This window comes from Pan troglodytes, chromosome 7, assembly GCF_028858775.2.
Source record: "Pan troglodytes isolate AG18354 chromosome 7, NHGRI_mPanTro3-v2.0_pri, whole genome shotgun sequence".
Lineage (NCBI taxonomy): Eukaryota > Metazoa > Chordata > Mammalia > Primates > Hominidae > Pan > Pan troglodytes.
Genome location: NC_072405.2, coordinates 75,320,500 through 75,343,365, shown reverse-complemented (window position 1 = coordinate 75,343,365; position 22,866 = coordinate 75,320,500). Strand labels below are relative to the sequence as shown.

The 22,866-nt window shown below is 41.4% G+C and overlaps 1 protein-coding gene across 1 annotated transcript; it reads right to left on the bottom strand.

The window, feature by feature from the left end:
- Positions 1-834: 834 nt before the first annotated feature.
- C8H8orf44 (chromosome 8 C8orf44 homolog) lies at positions 835-22,737 on the bottom strand. Its single transcript, XM_063816358.1, has 4 exons — positions 22,444-22,737; positions 12,143-12,455; positions 10,071-10,371; positions 835-1,402 (listed from the first exon to the last, which is right to left on the bottom strand). Exons 2-3 carry the CDS (start codon positions 12,386-12,388, stop codon positions 10,141-10,143), a joined length of 477 nt encoding a protein of 158 aa, XP_063672428.1. The 5' UTR covers positions 12,389-12,455; positions 22,444-22,737; the 3' UTR covers positions 835-1,402; positions 10,071-10,140.
- Between the last annotated feature and the right edge of the window lie 129 nt (positions 22,738-22,866).

Sequence of the window (22,866 nt, the reverse complement as noted above, 5' to 3'; positions counted from 1 at the left end):
CTAGAAGAGGGCCGAAAAGCTTAGGGCCCACCATCTAGGGAGGAGGCAGATACAGAGCCTGGAAACTGGAATTTAGAAGAAAGCTGGAACTGGTCTTACCAATCTTGGAGCTGGCTTTTGAAGAATTTAGCTTGCTTGAGGACATTATGCAGGTTAGGAAAAGGTAGCTTCTGTTTTGTGCAGGTAGTGGGAAGCAAGGTAAAGAGGAATCCTTTTACAGTGTCAAATGCTGAAATGTCTACCCTGCATTTAGTGAACCGAATTATCTAGTTGTATATTAGTTCCTGTACTCTTTGCATTCTGTTTGCCTGGAGCCCTTTGTAAAGTTTTTATTTTTATATTTTTGTTTTGAGACAGAGTCTCACTCTGTTGCCCAGGCTGGAGTGCAGTGATGTGACCTCAGCTCACTGCAACCTCTGCCCACTGGGCTCAAGCAATTCTCCTGCCTCAGCCTCCGGAGTAGCTGGGATTACAGGCATGCGCTACCACGCCCGGCTAATTTTTGTATTTTTAGTAGAGACAGGGTTTCACCATGTTGGCCAGGCTAGTCTCAAACTTCTGACCTCAAGTGATCCACCCGCCTCGGCCTCACAAAATGCTGGGATTACAGGCATGAGCCACCCAGCCTGGCCTGTTAAAGTTTTTAAAAGTTTTGCTTGTTTCATCTGTACTTCAGGAAATGAGTCAAATGCTTGAGCCTCAATAATAAAGGGGAAACAGTGCCCCCTGGAGGTCATAGTGGCAATGCCCAGGGACCCCAAGAGATGGGAAGCCAGTGTAGGCATGGGAGATGGCAGGCAGCAGAGTTCTTACAAATGCTGAGAAAATATTTCATAAAACTGAAAATCTTTTTTATTTAAAGCCTTTAATAAATTGGTATAGGAATTTTAATAAATTAGTGTGGAAGTTTTCTTTCTTTCTTTTTTTTTTTTTTTTTTGAGACGGAGTCTCGCTCTGTCGCCCAGGCTGGAGTGCAGTGGCGCGATCTCGGCTCACTGCAAGCTCCGCCTCCCGGGTTCACGCCATTCTCCTAACTCAGCCTCCCGAGTAGCTGGGACTACAGGCGCCTGCTACCACGCCCGGCTAATTTTTTGTATTTTTAGTAGAGACGGGGTTTCACCGTGTTAGCCAGGATGGTCTCGATCTCCTGACCTCGTGATCCACCCGCCTCGGCCTCCCAAAGTGCTGGGATTACAGGCGTGAGCCACCGCGCCCGGCCGGAAGTTTTCTTTCTTAACACAATAAAGAGCTTTTTGTTTTCCCCACGGAGAGTTGACTTTACACTTGAGGACCAGACGGCATGATAATGAAGAACATGGGCTTTGGAATTTGACAGGTCTTCCTTTTGTTAATAGCATGTCTTTGGGCAAGTTGGTAAATCTGTCTGCGACTACTTCTTTATCTGTAAAATGAGGATATCTTATTGGGTCACAGTGAGGATTAAATGAGATATAGCACCTGAAAGCACTCAGTGTTTGAGAGCTGTTATTATTATTTACTATTACTACTACTATAACACTAACAAGATAAGGATGTTCCATATAACAACAAATACTTAATATACTGTAATATGTGCTGGCAGTAGAATTTTCAGATAAGAAGTTGTTACAGAAGATGTAAGTTAGAATAATTAGAGGAAAGGAGGAATTGGTGAGCAAGAAGACCCAAGGCTATTTAAGAAGATATGAGGAAAAACAGAATCCTTAAAAACTTTCTATCCAATATGTAAACTGCATTCTTACAAATACATAATTAACACCATTAGTCTATTGGACAAGTGGCCAAAGGAGATGAAAAAGCAGTTTAAAAAGTATGTTATCAGACAGCCTACTGATTAGTTAAGGAATGCAGCCAGGCGCAGTGGCTCATGCCTGTAATCCCAGCACTGTAGGAGGCCAAGGTGGTGGATCACCTGAGGTCAGGAGTTCGAGACCAGCATGACCAACATTGTGAAACCCTGTCTCTACTACAAATACAAAAATTAGCCAGCGTGGTGGTGGGCGCCTGTAGTCTAAGCTACTCGGGAGGTTGAGGCAGGAGAATCACTTGAACCCAGGAGGCGGAGGTTGCAGTGAGCCGAGATTGCAACATGGCACTTAAGCCTGGGCAACAAGAGGGAAACTCTGTTTAAAAAAAAAAAAGAAAGAAAAAGAATGCAATATAAAGTCTTATGTCTCATGTAACTTTTAAAGTTTCAAAATGCAATGAAAAATGAAAATAGGACAGGAGCAGTGGCTCACGCCTGTAATCCCAGCACTTTGGGAGGCCGAGGTGGGCGGATCACCTGAGGTTAGGAGTTCAAGACCAGCCTGACCAACATGGAGGAACTCTATCACTACTAAAAATACAAAATTAGCCGGGGTGGTGGCACATGCCTGTAATCCCCGGAGGCTGAGGCAGGAGAATCGCTTGAACCCGGGAGGCGGAGGTTGCAGTGAGCCGAGACCGCGCCATTGCACTCCAGCCTGGGCAATGAGCAAAACTCCGTCTCAAAAACAAAAAAAAAAAAAAAAGAAAAAAAAGAAAATAATTGGTATCAGGGAAGGCACAGGAAGAGGCATTGGCCTTGGAACATGACACATTTGACTGCCTCTTACCAGTTGTGAGAGCCAGTGTAAGTTACCTCCCCTCTCTGTGCCTCAGTTTCCTTATCTGTATACATGAGAAAGTTTAAAAATGTTTAAAATCCCATTTATAGTAATCACAACTATAAAATACCCTGAAACAAAATTAATAAGAAATGTTAAAACCCATTTAAAAAGGGAAGTATCAGCCGGGTGCCGTGGCTCACACCTGTAATCCCAACACTTTGGGAGGTCAAGGCAGGTGGATCACCTGAGGTTGGGAGTTCGAGACCACACTGACCAACATGGAGAAACCCTGTCTCTACTAAAAATACAAAAATTAGCTAGGTGTGGTGGCACATGCCTGTAATCCCAGCTGCTTGGGAGGCTAAGGCAGGAGAATTGCTTGAACCCAGGAGGCAGAGGTTGCAGTGAGCCAGAGACCACGCCATTGCACTCCAGCCTGGGCAACAAGAGCAAAACTCCGTCTCAAAAAAATAAATAAATAAAAATAAAAAGGGAAGTATCTTCACATCAACCTATAAATTATATGCCATTTTTATTAAAATCCAAATGGCAATTTTTTAAAGTTGATTCTCTAGTTTATTTGGAAGACAAATGTTTGAAAATAGCCGGCCAGGCACAGTGGCTCACGCTGTAATTCCAGCACTCTGGGAGGCCGAGGCAGGTGGATCACGAGGTCAGGAGATCGAGACCATCCTGGCTAACATGGTGAAACCCCATCTCTACTAAAAATACAAAAAATTAGCCAGGTGTGGTGGTGGGCCCCTGTAGTCCCAGCCACTTGGGAGGCTGAGGCAGGAGAATGGTGTGAACTCGGGGGGTGGAGCTTGCAGTGAGCCGAGATCGCGCCACTGCACTCCAGCCTGGGCGACAGAGTGAGACTCCATCTCAAAAAAAAAAAAAAAAAAAAAAAAAAAAAAAAGAAAGAAAATAGCCAAGAAAGTTTGAAAAACAACTGTGACAAAATAAGACTTGGCTTATGAAATATTAAAAAGAACTGTGAGACTACGTTGTAAGCAGGGCAGAACGGTACTGACCAGGAAAAGACAAATGGAGCAGTGGGGTGAAACAGAATCCACAAAATAACTCAAGTTCATACATTTAAGATTTCATACATGTTCAAAGTAGCACTTTAGATCAGTGGGGAAAGACTGGCTTATTTAATAAACAGCACCAGGATAACTGGCTATGATGTTTTCTGGCTCTGAGTGCCAATTCAATTAAATGAAACACTTACCTAGTTCTTACTACATTAAAAGTTCTATGCTAAGCACAGGAAGTTAGAAAGATAAACAACGTGATCCCTACTCAACATACCTATATTTTAGTGGAAGGTATATATCTGTATACAAGCAAATATAATACAAGGCAGGATATGATGAATCCAAAGAGCTATGGGAACACTAATTATGGGAGTGACTAATTATCAGTGAAGATGTGGGAAGGTCATCCACTCAATTCATCCCAGACACTACGTCAAGGTTCTGGATGTATTGATGGCCAGTGTCTGTCCAGCCTGGTCCTCTAAACACTTATCTGTTATAGGGATCAAGGAGGAGTGGCTGAAGCCACAGTAACTGGCTGTTTGACAATTCAAGGATCCTGGCTCCTAACCCTCTTTCATCTCAAAGTAACTAATGTGTCTCTGTAAAATGCCTCCTAGTTTAAGGCCTGATCCAATAAACACACCCAGAATTACCCAAGCTAAATTTTTAATCTACTGTCTCAAACACAAAGAAATGATAAATGCTTTAGGTGATAGATACTCCATTTACTGTGATGTGATTATTACACATTGGATACTATGGCTCAGAAAAGTTAAATGATTTCTCTAGTGTCATAGAGCTGGCAAGTGGTAGAATCAGTATTAAGCCCAGAATGTATGAGCACAAATTCAATGGGAGACAAAATCCCCATTTTCTGGAAACATACACTGGCTTTGAATCATCAAATCAGTAAATAATTCAAAATGATTAACATTAGATGGATATTTTTAAATAATTTTATTTTGTAATAATATTCATACACTACAACCCATTGAAGAAACAAAGCCAAAAAATGCAATGGTGTAATTCTAGTTCCCGCATGTAGCAAGACTCTCTCTACTCCATTAGCAACAGTGGCCAATTACAGCGAATCAAAGTCATCCTTCTTGGTGAAGACAGACACTGGGTGGAAGAATACATGTGTTATTTGGTCATGGCTCCTTCTATATATCCTCAAAGTGCAAACAAACTTGGTTTTTACTGATGCTACCTTCATTTCAGCTATTTTTAGTTTTCTAATTTCTGAAGTGAAGACTGAGGTTAGCAAACTGAAGCATCATCTTAATGATTTTTAAAAATGTCTGAGAAACTGTTTGCTATTTTTAGATTCTGTTAACTTAATAACAGTTGACAAATCACAGTAAACAGGTCAAGCACCTGAGAAGACTGGATGATAAATTAAAACACTAAGCATGGCCAGGTGTGGTGGCTCATGCCTGTAATCCCAGCACTTTGGGAGGCCTAGATGGGTGGATTGCCTGAGATAAGGAGTTCGAGACCAGGCTGGCCAACATGGTGAAACCCCGTCTCTACTAAAAATACAAAAATTAGCTGGACATGGTGGTGTGTGCCTGTAATCCCAGCTACTTGGGAGGCTGGGGCAGGAGAATTGCTTGAACCCAGGAGGCAGAGGTTGCAGTGAGCTGTGATCGCACCATTGCACTCTAGCCTGGGTGACAAGAGCAAAGCTCTATCTCCAAACAAACAAACAAAAAACACTAAGCACAAGGCTTCTTATTAATGTGCAATAAGCATTCTTATTAAACAACGTGCAATATGTGTGCCAAGTAGGAAGTTTTTATGGTTCACTGGACTGGACTGTATGCCAGATACTTCAAAGAACATTCCAATACCAAAGTGATAATCTGACTTGCTGAAGTTTAAAGTTAAGCCTCAAACACCAGGGTTAGTCCTTTTTTTTTAATTTAAGAATTTTTGTTATTTATAATAGTATTGAGACTTTTACAGGACAATTAATTCAGTTTCTATGAGTCAATGAGATACATTTTCTAAAGAGTGAAAGTAAAGGAGGGAAAAAAAGGAGGGAAAAAAAGCAGTGTCCTGGATTAAAAGAGAACTAAAAGATCTAACAACCAAATGCATTGTGTGGACCTTAGTCAGATCCTGATTCAAACGAACCAACTGTAAAAAGATATTTTTGACATAATCAGGGATATCTGGTTATGGAATTCATATTAGATATCACCAATAAATTATTCGTTTCATGAACATGGCTTTGTAGTATGTAAGAAAATGTTCATCTTAGAGATGGATCCTTGATTAATGAAGGAACAAAATTACATAATATTTAGGATTTGCTTTAAAATATTACAGCAAAGAAAAAAAAGCCAGGTGATGTGAATATTGGCAAACAAGAATTATTGAATCAAATTCATGGATGTTTATTGTGCTATTCTCTTATGTAAGTTTGACTTTTTCAAAATGAAAACTTTTTAACAAAATGCTCAAAACATTCAAATAAGGGGAGGGAGTTATGGTTGTAACACTAGACCTTCCAGACTTATGAGGTGGCTATGGTGGTCACCATGAACTGTGTAAACAATTCTTTTTTTTTTTTTTTTGAGACGGAGTCTCACTTTGTCGCCCAGGCTAGAGTGCAGTGGTGTGATCTCAGCTCACTGAAACCTCTGCCTCCCAGGTTCAAGTGATTCTCCTGCCTCAGCTTCCTGAGTAGCTGGGACTACAGGTGAGTGTCACCACACAAGTTAATTTTTGCATTTTTAATAGAGATGGGGTTTCACCATGTTGGCCAGGCTGGTCTCGAACTCCTGACCTCAAGTGATCCACCCACCTCAACCTCCCAAAATTCTGGGATTACAGGCGTGAGCCACCGCACCCGGCTCCTGCTTCCACTCTTGACCCTCTCTAGTCATTCTCTACCTACTAGCTACAGCTGTGTTTAAGACCATAAATCCAGTCATCTCACTCTTTTCTTTTCTCTTTTTTTTTTTTGAGATGGAGTTTCACTCTTATTGCCCAGGCTGGAGTGCAATGGCACGATCTTGGCTGACTGCAACCTCTGCCTCCTGGGTTCAGGTGATCCTCCTGCCTCAGCCTCCCAAGTAGCTGTGATTACAGGCATGCGCTACCATGCTTGGCTAATTTTGTATTTTTTAGTAGAGACAGGGTTTTACCATGTTGGTCAAGCCGGTTTTGAACTCCCAACCTCAAGTGATCCACCCACCTCAGCCTCCCAAAGTGCTGGGATTACAGGTGTGAGCCACTGCACCTGGCCTCACTCTTTTCCTAAAACCTTTCAATGGATTCCCATCCCTAGAACACAATCCAAAACTCTCCTGTGGCCCTCTGGGAGCTAGCCCCTGTCTTTCGGACACCACCTGGTTGCATGTGCTCCAGCCTCGTGGCTTCTTTCAGAGCTTAGTGGCCAAGGTCTGCCCTGGTCCATGACCTTCTGTGAGCCAGATATTCAATATTCAATATTCAATATTTATCTAATCAGTTAAAAAACATTTCTCTTCAAGCTTCTGGTCCCATAAGTATCAGGTGAATATTGAAATGTAGTTTTGAAATGTTAAAAACAGGGAATTTGGTGACTACTATCCAAAAAATTGGACTAAACTTCTGAGGAATTAGTGTTGAGAGAACAGAAGAGGCATTTTGAGAGAAGAAATATCAGAGGGCAGCAAGTGATGATTGGACTGCAGTGCAAAAGCTTACAAAAGGGGAGATGGCAACGCCACTGTGATTCTCAGTCTGTTTGAATTCATTAATCTCTATGTCCCTGTGATGCCCTTTCTGCTCAGTCAGTGCCAAGACTTCTGTCTTAATTCTCTGTTGTGCAGTGAAGCACAGCCCTCACTTACAGGAAGGATCAGGGGACGGGATCCAGACGACTGGCCTGGACCTCTCACTCCCACGCCAGGGAGACAAAGTTGGTAGGAGACATGCAAAAATGTACATATCACAATCACAGGGAGGTTTTAATGAACTTATCTAAAGATTGAGAGCTCAAACATACAAAATATGAACAAGACAGTTAACAAATTTGAGCTATTGGATTTATATAAAACTGTACATTCATATTATTATTTTAAAAATTTGACACTGCATGGTGCTCATGATGAAACAGGCACTGGTTGTAAGTGCTTTACACTTATTAACTCATTTAAAGAACTGAAGAGTGCACATTCTTTCTTATACAGAACATTTATAAAAGTGGTCATGTAACGGGTCAAAAAGCAAGTCTCAATAGATACCAAAAAATCAGTATCTATAGATCTTATCATATGTAGTAAAAGGACAAAAACACATTAGAAAGCAGGTTCCTTGACAAAGGAAAAAACAGACAGGGAGAGCAGGAGATGGGTGAAGAGGTGAAGTTTTAGCTCTACCTAAAATGCTTTAGAAGGAAGGAAGGAGGGAGAGAGAGGAGGGGAGAGGAGGGAGGGGAGGGGAGGGGAGGGGAGGGGAGGGGAGAGGACAGGACAGGGAGGAAGGGAAGAAAAGAGAAGAAAAATCCAAATTGAAGGATATTCTGCAAAAGTAACTGGCCTGGGCCAGGTGCGGTGGCTCACGCCTGTAATCCCAGCACTTAGGGAGGCCCAGGTGGGCTGATTGTGTGAGCTCAGGAGGTCAAGACCACCCCTGGGCAACACAGTGAAACCCTGTCTCTACTAAAATACAAAAAATTAGCCAGGTGTGGTGTCAGGCACCTGTAGTCCCAGCTACTTGGGAGGCTGAGGCAGGAGAATTGCTTGAACCAGGGAGGCGGTGGTTGCAGGGAGCCAAGATCGCACCACTGCACTCCAGCCTGGGTAACAGACTGAGACTGCATCTCAAAAAGGAAAAAAAAAACTGGCCTGTATTTTTATAAAACGTCAATGTCAGGAAAGATAAAGCCAGACTGAGGAAGTGTTCAGAGTGAAGGAGACTAAAGATACACAACAGAGTGCAATGCATGATCCAGGATTTTCTTTTACTATAAATGAGACAGACATAATCCAGAAATAATTTTATTACATTATTAGGACAACTGGTGAAATCTGAATGAGGTATGTAGATTAAAGTATTGTATCAATGTTAGTTTCCCAGATTTTGATAATTGTTCTGTGGTTGTGTAAGAGAATGTCCTTATTTTTAGAAAATAAGAACTGGAGTATTTAGGAGGAAACAGTCATCATGTATGCAAATTTCTCCTAAATGGTTCAGAAAAATATAACCAGCATATGTAATATCAAGAGACAAGGATAAAGCAAATGTGGGAAAATATTAACATTTGGGAAACTGTGGAAGGTATATGGGAATTCTTTGTAATATAAAGAATTTTTTTTTCTTTTTTTTTGTTTTTTTGAAGGCAGGGTCTTCCTCTGTCACCCAGGCTTCAGCCCCAACTCCCCTGGGCTCAGGCTATCCTCTTGCCTCAGCTTCCCGAGTAGCTAGGACTACAGGCATGCACCACCATGGTTGGCTAATTTTTTTTCTAGTTTGTTTTCAGTAGAGACAAGGTCTCACTATGTTGCCCAGGCAAGTCTTGAACTGCTGGGTTCAAGTAATTTACCCACCTTGGCCTCCCAAAGTGCTGGGATTACAGGCATGAGCCATCACACCTGGCCAATTTTTCTAAAAGTCTGAAATTAAGTCAAATTTTTGAAAAAGTTATAGCAATTATGGCAATCTCAATTATGGGTAAATGTGTGTCACATTATCTCCTTTACATTTTAAGTATTTCATAATTAAAAAAAAAAGCAGAGAAAATTGTTTATCAGAGGAAACCTCAGAAGAGATGAGGCAGTCGTCAGCAAGTAGAAGGCTCCCTTTCAGGAAACTGAAACCGGGTGCCAGGTGGCTGCAGAGCGGGTGAGAGCTTAGCCCCCACCTCTCCACTGGAGCCTAGTGACCCCATGCAGATAACAACCTGCCCAACTCTTCAGCCCTGACCTGGCATCATATTTATCTATAACTGGCAGTTCTTCTCTGACAGGATAGATTAATAAACATTAAAACACATCTAAAATTTATTTACCTGTTGTTCATGCAGGTATGCTAGTGTTGTTCAGTCAGCATTTGTAAGACATTCATTGTAAACAAAGCACTGAATTAGACAGAATAGATGAACAGAAAGATAAACAAGACCTGGCCAAATGTTGCCCCAAATCCATACCTGATGGAGACAGGAAGGGCCTTTAGTGCTTGTGTGTCAGTGGTGATACTATTCACTTTCATTTTTTTTCTGCCACATTTCATTTTCATACCAATTCTCGTTAGTGGGTTTCATTTATTCTCATTTTACAGATGAGAACGACCAGAGATGTTAGCTTGCCCAAAATTACTCAAATACTAAATGACAAAGCTAAGAGTATCATGTCCGAGGTAACAGGTCTGACTCCAGAGTTCGTGTTCTCTCCTTATCATCCTATAAGTCACAAAAACATGAATACAGCAAAATTTCACTTACTCAACACTCCTGGGGATGAGTCATGCTGGACAGATGAATAAGTGAAAGGCTATCCTCTGAGAAATATTGTTCAAAACCTTCCAAGGTTAGAGAACAGAAGACTCCAGAAGCCTTTGGACAGTCTTTTCCTCCCTGTGGTTCTTTTCCTCTTGGGCTTCTGGGATTTCAAACTCGGTACACCTGGTCTCTTGGAGACACATCCTCCCTGGAAGCTCCAGCAGATGGCCAAAGACCCCTTTTGCCTTTTCTGCTTCCCCAAAGCACAAATGAGAGACTGATAATTCAGAAATAATTCTAATACCTACAAAATGAGAACAAAACAGGAAATACTTAAAAGCAGTCAGGTTTTCAAAGCACAGCTTTCTGATACTCACCCAGTCCTCTATCTTAAAACACTACCCCTTGGTTCTAGAGGGTGTGATGGCTATGCAGGTCTGTTTCTCATTTGTCAGCATTTTGCTATCTCCTGGACAAGCAGCTTTCAGTATTTATCTTGTCTGTAGTCCTAGAAATGGGTCTAATGATTCATTCTGCTTCCATACGTAACCTCCCTGAATTTTAGTTTTGTCATCTGTATAAAAAGGGAATAAAAACATCTAACTCATAAAGACAAATGGGGAAACCATGTATGCATATCACACAGTAAGCACTCCTATTAGTTGCCCAAGTCCAAACAGCTGGTAAGTAAGAGCTGGGACTCCATCTAGCCAGATTGGCTCCAGAATCAGTGTTTCTAATCACCTGTGGTGAAAGTCAACCACTCACACCTGCACTCCACTCAGTTTGCCTTTCTAGTTCATCTCTATCCCCAACCAGGGCCCACAAGCTGATACCACAGCAAGAACAGAATTGAGGGAACAGAAAGAGCCTATGAATCTATCGTATCATATACAGAGGGTATAATTTATGACTAAAGATGCAGCTACTTTATAATCTTCTGTACAGTTTGAATTCTTAAGAGTAGGCATCTAACATTTCCATAAGCAATAAAAAACATATAAATTCATTTTAGGATAAAAAATTACCAAACCTAGGAACTTTGGAAAGGAAGGGATTGCATATAGGAGTTTTCATGTGATGTTTAATGTCAGTTAAATTACTAGAAACTTATCAGTAAATAGTATTTTCCTGTATCATGATGACAGTGGCTAAGAATAAGGGTTAAGAGTAGACATGTGTTGAATTCCAGCAACACTACCTTACACTACCAACACTACCTTACTAGCTGTTTGAACTTTACCTAACTTTTCTGAGGGTGTTCTCACCTATAAATGGGAATAATAATACCTATCGTATGGGGTATTGTTAGGCTTAAGACAGTATAAATGAGGTGCTTGGTATGGTGCCAGATTCATCACAAGCACTCAATATTTTTCTTTCTACAATATCACTTCTATGGCTGAAGAGTATCCCATCTCATGGGGATGTGCCATGATTCACTTACCCAGTCTCACACTGTTATTGATATCTTCAATTTTGTCAATAATATAAACAACAGCAAATTTTTTTCACACATTTCTGTTTATTTCTTTAGGGTGAAACCCTATAAGTGAGATGCTGGATCAAAGGATATGAGCATTGTAAACTTTTGACACACATTATCTACCAAACATAGTTTTACTAAGTTAAACCTTCTCTATATTAAAGGTATTTATTCAGCTCTTACCAATACTGTATATTATTTTAAAGATCTATGCTAATTTTATAGGCCAAAAACACACAAACAACTCATATTGTTATGTACACATTTATTAGACATTTCAGTTTCTTTTGTTATGTTATAAAGCTCTTGGGCTCCTTAAAGTATGACCTGGCACAAAAAGAAAAACAATTTGAGTATGTAAAATTTTTAACGTAGTGTATTACGGAGGTGGCATTTCAAGTCATTTATGAGAGGATGAATTTTTCCAATGGGTTTTTTTTTTCTTTTTGAGACGAAGTCTCGCTCTGTTACCCAGGCTGGAGTGCAACGGCACAATCTCAGCTCACTGCAACCTCTGCCTCCCAGGTTCAAGTGATTCTCTTGCCTCAGCCTCCTGAGTAGCTGAGATTACAGGTATGCACTACCGCGCCTGGCTAATTTTCGTATTTTTAGTAAAGATGGGGTTTCGCCATGTTGGCCAGGCTGGTTTCGAACTCCTGACCTCAGGTGATCCGCCTGCCTTGGCCTCCCAAAGTGCTGGGATTACAGGCGTGAGCCACTGTGCCCGGCCTTTCCAGTGGTTTTCGAAGTGCTCCCGGCAGCCTCCCATGAGGGAAAGTGTGGGAATGGGGGTAGGGGGTGCTGGCTGGTTGAGATAACTCTCATTCTTCCTCATTTCAACTACGTTAATCTGTTCTACCTACTGAATTTATTGGTAAGCTTTGATCTGAAGGGTTCCATACCTGAAAAGAAAAACAAAAACACATTTAACGCAAGGTTTGGAAATAACTGGCATTTTTCAATCAATAAATACATACACAAAATGAGTTGAATGTCTTTTACATCATATACAAAAATACATTTCAACTGGATTAAAACATTAAATGGAAAAAAGCCCACAGAAATGACAACATAAGGAAGCATTAACTGATCTTGGGGATAAAGAGGACCTTTTCCAACACACTGATAAAAGCAAAAACTGTAACAAGAGGCACTATTGTCTGTATTGGTTTTTCCTAAAGTGTGCGCCTCTGATACAGGTTCAAAATGGTTTCATGGCCATAGAAGTGTGAAAATGCTACATATCAATAATTGCGCAGAGAGGGCCAGGCGCGGTAGCTCACGCCTGTAATCCCAGCACTTAGGGAGGCCGAGGCAGGTGGATCATTTGACGTCAAGAGTTTGAGACCAGCCTGGCCAACATGGTGAAACTCGTCTCTACAAAAACTACAAAAATTAGCCGGGTGTTGTAGCAGGTGCCTGTAAGTCCAGCTACTTGGGAGGCTGAGGTAGGAGAATCGCTTGAACCTGGGAGGCAGAGGTTGCTGTGGGCCAAGATTGCACCACTGCAATGCAGCCTGGGTGACAGAGCGAGACTCTGTCTCAAAAAATAAATAAATAAAAACAAAAATAGTGCAGAGGTGGCTTAGGGCACTAACATCCAATTATTTCTATCAGCATCCCAGATCACCAGAAAATACACACTCGATATGAAACAATGTGCAGGAGGACATCTTCTAGTGTTGTGTGCCCCAAGCAGACTCCTGACATTAAGCCCTTCTTTTTCCTAGACATTCTAGAGCCATCACTGTTGCTCTCTGGAGAGTCACAATGTCCTTAGCAAAGAAAGGCTATGAGAAGACCTAATTAGGAAAAAGACCTAATTTAGTCCGCATTTGACTACAGAACCCTTCCTTCAACATGATGCCTACTAATATCCACAGAATTCATGGCACATAACCTGCCAAATGCCAGGCTATGTGGAAATTAATGTTTGAACAGGAAAATGTTGTACCAGAGGTGTCCTTGTAAAGGATGTAGTCCATTTCTTGTGATTTTACTGATACTCAATTTGAGGCCCTCTTTGATGTAATCTGCGGACACCTAGTGCTGATGCTTTAATTTAGTACATACACATAATTTCCTATAATAAACTGCTGCCCATCTACATAAAAAACCCTGCTTGCAGACTGCCTTATATTTAAATTCTTATACATCATCACAATGCACTTATATCTTGGAATAATACGAAAGGATTTATTTAAATGATCCACAGGGTTAAAAAAGAAGTATGCAGGCTTGTGCTTTTGCTCTTACCTATTAAAATGTCTTCCGCAACTACAGATGTAGAAAGTATGTCAGGTACTTCTTATTCTGATTTTTATGTCATACAAAAGGAACTGAATTAGACTGTGTTTAGGAGACAGAGTTAAATGGGTCAGAGAGAGGGATCAGGCCCTTCTACAAAAACTAGAATGTTACTAGAATGAAGATATAACAAGTGTTTCACTTAAGCAAATTCTTAAACTTCATATTCTTCCACCTTAAAAGCACCCTTCAGGTTCTAAATAAAGGGAAAATAAAGACAGGTAACAGGCAAAGGTAATAGAATTGCAGTGATAAGCATTCTTCTGCTCCAACAATATTGGTTGTTTGGTTTTGCCATTTAAAATTAATAGTAATTCGGCTGGGCGCGGTGGCTCACACCTGTAATCCCAGCACTTTGGGAGACTGAGGCAGGCGGATCACCTGAGGTCAGGAGTTCAAGACCAGCCTGGCCAACATGGCGAAACCCCGTTTCTACAAAAATAAAATAAAATAAAATACGAAAATTAGCTGGGTATGGTGGCACATGCCTGTAATCCTAGCTACTCAGGAGTCTGAGGCAGGAGAATCGCTTGAACCTGGGAGGCGGAGATTGCAGGGAGCCAAGATTGCACCACTCCATTCCAGCCTAGGCAACAGAGTGAGACTCTGTCTCAAATAAATAAATAAATAAATAAATAAATAAATAAATAAATAAAATAAAATCAATAGTAACTTGAATTGTAAAGTGTTAGCTTTATGAGCATTAAGATTCAACTTCTGATCTATTTCTACGTTAAATGTGTCTCTGTATGTTTATTTTTATTTTAGAGACAGCATCTCTCCCTGTCACCCAGGCTGGAGTGCAGTGGTACTATCATAGCTCACTGCAGCCTCAAACTCCTGGGCTCCATCAGTCCTCCTGTCTCAACCTCCTGAGTAGCTAGGACTACAGGCACACACCAGTACAGCTGGCTAACTTTTAAAAATTTTAAATTTATTACTTGTAGAGATAGAGTTGACCAAGTTGTTCTTGAACTCCTGGCCTTAGGTAATCCTCCGGTCTAAGCTTCCCAAAGTGCTGAGATTACAGGCATGAGTCACTGCTCCCAGGCCCTCTGTACATTTAATAATGTCAATGCAAAAACAGCTGTTTGCACAAATACACTGCATTATTAACTTCCTGGTCTTCTGTTGCTAGTTTGAAATAATCAGATCTCAAATTTTAACAAAGATTCTGGCACTACAAAACCCTGGAAAGCCAGTTTTATTTGAATATCACTCAATTAGAGTCTACTCACTTTAAGATAAGGTTAGTATTTTTTCGACTATTTTAAATCTGAATTATATAGTATCTAATTTAAGCCTTCCTGGGAAATAAAAAAAAATTCCTCATTGTGTATTTACTACTTTACTTACAGTGACTAAGTTGTTGCAAATATATGTAAGTGCATGTGTGTTATGTGCAATTTCTATTTTTAGTAGGAACGTGGCACCGACAGTTACAGCACTGAGTTTGCCATGGGCTACTGTGTGACATGTGATGACTCAACTCTCCCACCTCTTTTCTCAAAATGATCGTGAAACCTTACACGTTTTGTCACAATGTTCATTGGCTTTCAACTGATAAAAACAAAACCCTAAACTCGGTGTGAATTCAGGCTCTCAAAACTTCATGTTTTAAGGTACTCATCTGGAAAAATCACAATATGACTTTGCTTTAGATTAGCATCAAAATGACAACATAAACATTTTTAAACTGCAACCAAATGGTGGATTCTCCAGGAACTTATGCTTCAATATCAGGCTGAAACACACTGCCATAGATGATAGCCATTAATTCATTCAACAATATCTATTCAGGCTATATATGCCTGGCACAGGGAATCCAACAAAAAACAAACTGCCTGCCCTTATGAAAAGCCTTACTGAAGAGTCTAGTGGGGAAGGATGACAACAGACAAGCAATCATATAATTCCTGATGATTAGTGGTATAAAGAAAATGAGTGGGGGCCAGGCGCAGTGGCTCATGCCTATAATCCCAGCACTTTGGGAGGCCAAGGAGGGTGGATCACCTGAGGTCAGAAGTTCGAGACCAGCCTGACCAATATGGTGAAATCCCGTCCTACTAAAAATACAAAAATTAGCCGGGTGTGGTGGCAGGCGCCTGTAGTCCTAGCTACTTGGGAGGCTGAGACAGGCAAGTTGCTCGAACCCAGGAGGGGGAGGTTGTAGTGAGCCAAAATCATGCCACTGCACTCCAGCCTGGGTGACAGAGCCAAAAAAAAAGAAAAGAAAAGAAAAGAAAATGAGTGGGATAGGGGAAGAGAGAAAAAGGATAGAGGTGTTGTTTTAGAGACACTGGTTAGAAAAGCCATCTCACTGGAACTGAGATTTGAGCTGACAACTATATAAATTCTACCTGGGAGTTTTCCAGGCAGAAGAGCAAGTGCCAAGGTCCTGAGACAGGAATGTACTTGGAATGTTTGAGGACCCACAAGGAGGCCAGTGTGGCTGAAGCACACAAGCCACGGAAATAATGTCAGAGAAGCCAGGTGCCTGATTACACAGGGTCCTTTATGTTGTAGTGATGACTTTGTTGGTCCTTAAAAAAGAAAAAGGATTGCAGGAGGCATGCTTCAGACAGACTGAGGATGGAACTTCTAGCTCTGGAACTCAATTTTTTTCTTTTACTTTTAAAAATCCACCTCATTGGGCCAGGTGCAGTGGCTCACACCTGTAATCCCAGCACTTTGGGAGCCCGAGGAGGATGGATCACCTGAGGACAGGAGTTCAAGACCAGCCTGGCCAACATGTGTTTTTTTGAGATGGAGTCTTGCTCTGTCGCCCAGGCTGGAGTGCAGTGGCACAATCTCGGCTCACTGCAAGCTCTGCCTCCCGGGTTCACGCTATTCTCCTGCCTCAGCCTCCCGAGTAGCTGGGACTCCAGGCGCCCGCCACCACGCCTGGCTAATTTTTTTGCCCGCCACCATGCCAGGCAAATTTTTTGTATTTTTAGTCGAGACGGAGTTTCACCCTGTTAGTCAGGATGGTCTCGATCTCCTGACCTTGTGATCCGCCTGCCTCGGCCTTCTAAAGTGCTGGGATTACAGCCGTGAGCCACCACGCCCGGCCTATAATGTGTTTTTTAAAGAGGGGGGGATTATGAAGCAAATATGCAGAAAAATTAACTTTTGTTAAATCTAGTAGTGGGTGCATGAGTTTTTTTTACATTATTTTTGCGTATATCTTTAAACGTTTCAAATATTTTAAGAGAAAAAAGCAGGCTTTCACTTAAAATGTTAAACAAGAGGCCGAGTGTGGTGGTACGTGCTGGAGGTCCCAGCTACTCAGGAGGCTGAGGTAGGAGGATAGCTTGAGCCCAAGAGTTCAACTCCAGCCTAGGCAACATAACAAGACCTTGTCTCTTAAACAAAAAATTACATAAAATTAAAAAATTAAATGTTAAACAAGAAATGTCTAATATCAAGATTGTTCATGATGTGATTACACAATACAGGTGAAAAACAGTATGCACAGTAGAAGAGTCAGTATAGCAGAGTGGTTCTGGCACTAGATTGCTTTGGTTTTTTGTTTTCCTTTTTGTTTTTTGTTTTGAGGCAGAGTCTCACTCTGTCACCCAGACTGGAGGGCAGTGGCGTGATCTTGGCTCACTGCAACCTCCATCTACCACATTCAAGCAATTCTCCTGTCTCAGCTTCCCAAGCAGCTGGGACTACAGGCAGGCACCATGCCCGGCTGATTTTTGTATTTTTAATAGAGACAGGGTTTCACCATGTTGGCCAGGCTGGTCTCGAACTCCCGGCCTCAAGTGATCTACCTGTCCTGGCCTCCCAAAGAGCTGAGATTACAGGTGTTAGCCTGGCCTTGCTTTGGTTTTAATCCTGATTATGCTACCTACTAGCAATGAGACACTGAACAAGTTACTTAACCTTTCTGTGCCTCAAGTTCTTCATCTGAAAAATAAGAATGATAGTAATGGTACCTGCTTCATAAGGATATTAAAAGGATTAAGTAAATACTACATGTAAAGACCCCGGTGCACAATAGATGCTAAAAAGGTGTTAATAGCTATTATTATTATTATATAATTTTGGTTTCTTAAAAAAGTACATACTATACACACATAGAAAAAAGGAGCTTGAATGATCCATTAAAAATGTTAGCAATTATAATCTCTGATAGATAATTTTAATTTTCTTTTTAACCTATATCTGCACATTCTGACAAGCAATTCCTTTTGTATTATAAACAACAGAAACACAACAAGCCTTCCCCAAAAGTGCCCTACAAGTTTGGTAAGCAGTGATTCTCAAAGTGTGATCCTCGCAAGGACTGGCAGCATCTGCAACCAGAGAACTTGCTAGAAATGTAATTCTCAGGCTCCACCTCAGACACACTCATTCTAAGATGGAGCCCAGCAATCTGTGTTTTAGCAAGCCTTCCATTTGACTGTGATGCACATTAAAGCTTGAGGACTACTGTGCGAAGGAATGACTTGTAGCTCTGTACTCGGTCATTTGTCTCAAGGGGCCCTGGTGTAAGGTCTTAAAGAGTGAAATACTGGCCACTGCTCAAAGACATTCACATTAGAAAAAAAAAAAAGGCCGGGGACGGTGGCTCAAGCCTGTAATCCCAGCACTTAGGGAGGCCGAGGCAGGCAGATCACGAGGTCAGGAGATCAAGACCATCCTGGCTAACACGGTGAAACTCCATCTCTACTAAAAATACACACAAAAAAATTAGCCGGGCGTGGTGGCGGGCACCTGTAGTCCCAGCTACTCGGGAGGCGGAGGCAGGAGAATGGCGCGAACCCGGGAGGCGGAGCTTGCAGTGAGCCGAGATCGCGCCACTGCACTCCAACCTGGGAGACAGAGTGAGACTCCATCTCAAAAAAAAAAGTTAAACTCCTGCTGACCCAACAAAACTACATCAAGCCAAGTTTGGCTACTGGCCACCAGTTTGTATTGACTTCTTGCCTAATTCTCTCTCAAATCAGTAAGCAGCTGTGATGTAGTGGAAAGAGTGAGTGCTGAACAAGGAAAATCTTGATTTGAAGCCCAGCTCTATTTCATAGCTGGTGGTAATAAAAACGATGTTAACCTTTTAGAGTTAAATCTTATCCGTATAAGGACAATACTGTAACACAGGAGTGTTTTAAAGATTAAGATGATATACTCAAAACACTGCCCTATAATAAATTGCCCTCAATTAAATTTTCATAGCATTTGTGATATTTCCTGTATTATTTTGATTACATGCTTTATTCTACTTATATTTATGAACAATTTAGTTTAGCCTCCCTCTTCTATTAAACTCTAAGCTTCTTTGAGACAGAGATGAAATTTTGCATCCCTTTAAATTCTTATAATACCTACTTCAATAATTAGTCCCTCCCAAATCCACTTTGAGCTTCAGTCGAAGCTTGTGACTGGAAGTCTGACTATACGTGGTATGGGTCTGGAAGAACACAGTCAATTCTTGGTAAAGATGTATAGTTTATATAGGCAGGTATGTGGCCAACTTACAGCAATCCCCAAAGTTATGATTCCCTTCCTTATATATATAAAATATAAAAGATCAAGAACAATGATGGTTGTTCTGTTGGTAAAAGTGGATGACTTCTGCATTTACATTTACCAAGTTTGTTAAAAGCAATATAGGGAGTTTACAAGTGCCATACTAGAAACTATGAAAAAGATGAATTTCTATTTTAACTGAATTTTGGCAATTTAGGTATTAGTGATGCTGGGGTGATGGTGGTAGAAGAGACGTGTATCAGCACAGCTAATGTCAGAGGCCCAGCTTATTCTTTTCATCTGGACTACTAAAAACAAGAACTATTATCTACCCCACAAAAATCCTGTGAAAGTTAATTAGGTAGTTAAGTTAATCTTCATTAGGCAAGATCATGGAATTTGGGAGGAAAAGAGGAAGGAAGCCTGCAGATCTTGCACAAGCAGGAGAGGCTTTCTACACTCCTCCGGTCTTATAAGAAACAGTATGTCCTATTTTTGACCTAACAATTTTTTTTTCTTTGTAGGTATCCATGCCTTCTAAGTGCTAGTAATAAATAATTAATTCACATATTAAACTTGGCATGGTTAATTTCATTGCCCCTTTATGTTAGCTTTCTTTCTGAACTTTGAGTGCATCTACAAACTTATTAAATGATCTAGACAAGCCAGAAAAAGGCTTCTCATTCTTCAGTGGGGTGGGAAGTGATTATTTTGTCATAGTATGGTTCAGAATGACATATTCAAATACAATTTTAAAAATCTACTTCACTATGTATATGTATCATCAATAAGAAAAATTTGGCCTGGTGTTGTTAAGATATAAAAGTACCTGACAGTGTTAGAATTGCAGACTGTTGTCATCTCATGTGCTACAAAGCTTTAATTCAATTATTTGGATTCTGTATGAGAAAAAGTTTCACTGCAGGTGTAACATTTTAGTCACAGCATAAAATAATCTCCACTTAAAGGAGATACCCAATTTCTCTACTTATAAAGCATTCGACTGTTAATAAAAAATCAGTGCCAAAACCAATCTGTGTAGTTACCACCAAACTTGTTAGAATAAACAACTTTTCTTGCATGAATTCTCTGAGAAAAACTTTATTGAAAAATACCCCCTCCGGCCGGGCACGGTAGCTTGCGCCTGTAATCCCAGCACTTTGGGAAGCCGAGGCGGGCGGATCACCTGAGGTCAGGAGTTCAAGACCTGCCTGACCAACATGGAGAAACCCCGTCTCTACTAAAAATACAAAATTAGCTGGGCGTGGTGGCTCATGCCTGTAATCCCAGCTACTCGGCAGGCTGAGGCAAGAGAATGGTTTGAACCCGGGAGGCGGAGGTTGGGGTGGGCCAAGATGACGCCATTGCACTCCAGCCTGGGCAACGAGAGTGAAACTCTTGTCTCAAAAAAAAAAAAAAAAAAAGAAAGAAAGAAAGAAAGAAAAATATCCCAAGATAGGAAAAATCACTTCTCTTGTAATTAAGGTCCATTATGGAGGATTTCTCTTTCAAATATTTATTTTCAAGAAAATTGTAACAATTAGGTGCACATCAAAACTAATACCCTTTATGGGCCTCTATTTTGCAGATGGTTCATTTCAAAGCATCAAGTTCTACATACATACACATACACACACACACACACACACACACACACACACACACACACACACACACACAAAACCTAATCAGGCGGTTTCCTGGGCAGCTACAGAAGACTCAACTGATCTCATGGACTTCACTAATGTTTCTAGTTGGTGCCAAATGTTTCAGAAATTTTGAGGTAGTCCACTTACCTAAGGTGATACTAAACTTCCAGAAAGCAAGAATTTCCGGAATAAGTGAAAGGGGATGAATGTACAAAAATAATACTAGCTTTCAATTAACATATGAATATCGTTCTGTATGAAGAAGCAGTTTCCTACACAAGTGAAAGAAGAATAAAGCTGTTGCCTCCTTAACAGTAAACATCCCTTCATCACTAAGAGGAGACTCTAAGGCCTAGCAAAAGATTTGAGCCTAAGATTTTGGGTTTTTTTTTTTTTTTTTTTTTTTGAGACGGAGTCTTGCTCTGTCGCCCAGGCTGGAGTGCAGTGGCGCGATCTCGGCTCACTGCAAGCTCCGCCTCCCGGGTTCACGCCATTCTCCTGCCTCAGCTTCCCAAGTAGCTGGGACTACAGGCGCCCGCCACCACGCCCGGCTAATTTTTTTGTATTTTTAGTAGAGACGGGGTTTCACCATGTTAGCCAGGATGGTCTCGATCTCCTGACTTCGTGATCCATCCGCCTCAGCCTCCCAAAGTGCTGGGACTACAGGCGTGAGCCACTGCGCCCAGCCGGGATTTTTTGGTAAGCAGCAGCGTAAAAATCACTCTCAAGGTTTGAGATTGGGATCCAGCATAACTGGTGACTTGACCTTGGGCAAGTCACTTAATTCCTTTTAGTCTCAGTTTCCCTGATTGTAAATGAAGTCAACACCACCTGGTAAAGGTATTACAGGACTGGTGTGAGGATGAGATGATACATGTGAACATATTATTAAATATGTAAACTATAAGGCAATAGTAAGCAAATGCTAGTTACTATTCTATGTAATACAGGCCTAACCTTTCCTGCCTATGTCCTTATCTGTAAAAAGAAGACAGATTGAGATCTGAATGTCCATCCAGTCACTTATCAGCTGCGTGAACTTTAGCAAGTCATTTCCTTTCTGGGCCTGTTTCCTAAGAAGGTTATTTTTAAAGATCAAATGATATCGTGTTATGCAAATGCTGTCCAGACACATATTAAGAACTTAACAAATGATGGCTCTTATTATTCTCTGGGGGGTAGGGTGGTAAAGAGCAAATGAAATTAAACCTAGTTAAGAGAATTTGTATATGCACACAAAACTACAGACATCCAAGGTACCGTTATTTGCACTGTAAACTGCCAAAACATGCAGGAAACGAAAAATCAAATGGCGCCTCAGTGAGTCGCACTAGAGAGGGGGAGAAGGCAGAGCTTCCGAGAATCAACTATTTTCCCCCTTATGGCCTCCAGCCTAGATTAGACCATTTATTCAACTTCCCAACCCCCAATATCCCTGGACATTTATTTACTGTACCTTTTTCACTGAGAGCCTTTCCACTCCCCTCCCCTTCTAGTAGTCGTGAACTTCAGACCCTCGCTTCGACTCCCACTGCCATAACTGTTTTTAACCAAGCTTCCCTGAATCTTCCCCTCCGCCTAAGGAGGAAGTGCAGCTGGACGCACCGCACGGCATCCTAGGAAATGTGGTCTCTCAGACTCTTTGCCTTGGGCTGCAGAGTGGGGAAGACGACGAAGGAGAGCCCAGTAAAACTACAACTACCGGCAGGCAACGCGAGTCACCATCTTTCTTTCGCCCCTTTTCCTGTTGCCGTCCTCTTCCTCCTCTCCTCTAGCGCTGAACCGCTTGGCCTCACGGTACTTGTAGTTCCTTCTGGACTCAAGATCCTAGGGCTTGATGGCCAGCACAGAGGCTGGAAGACTCTAATTCCCAGAGGGC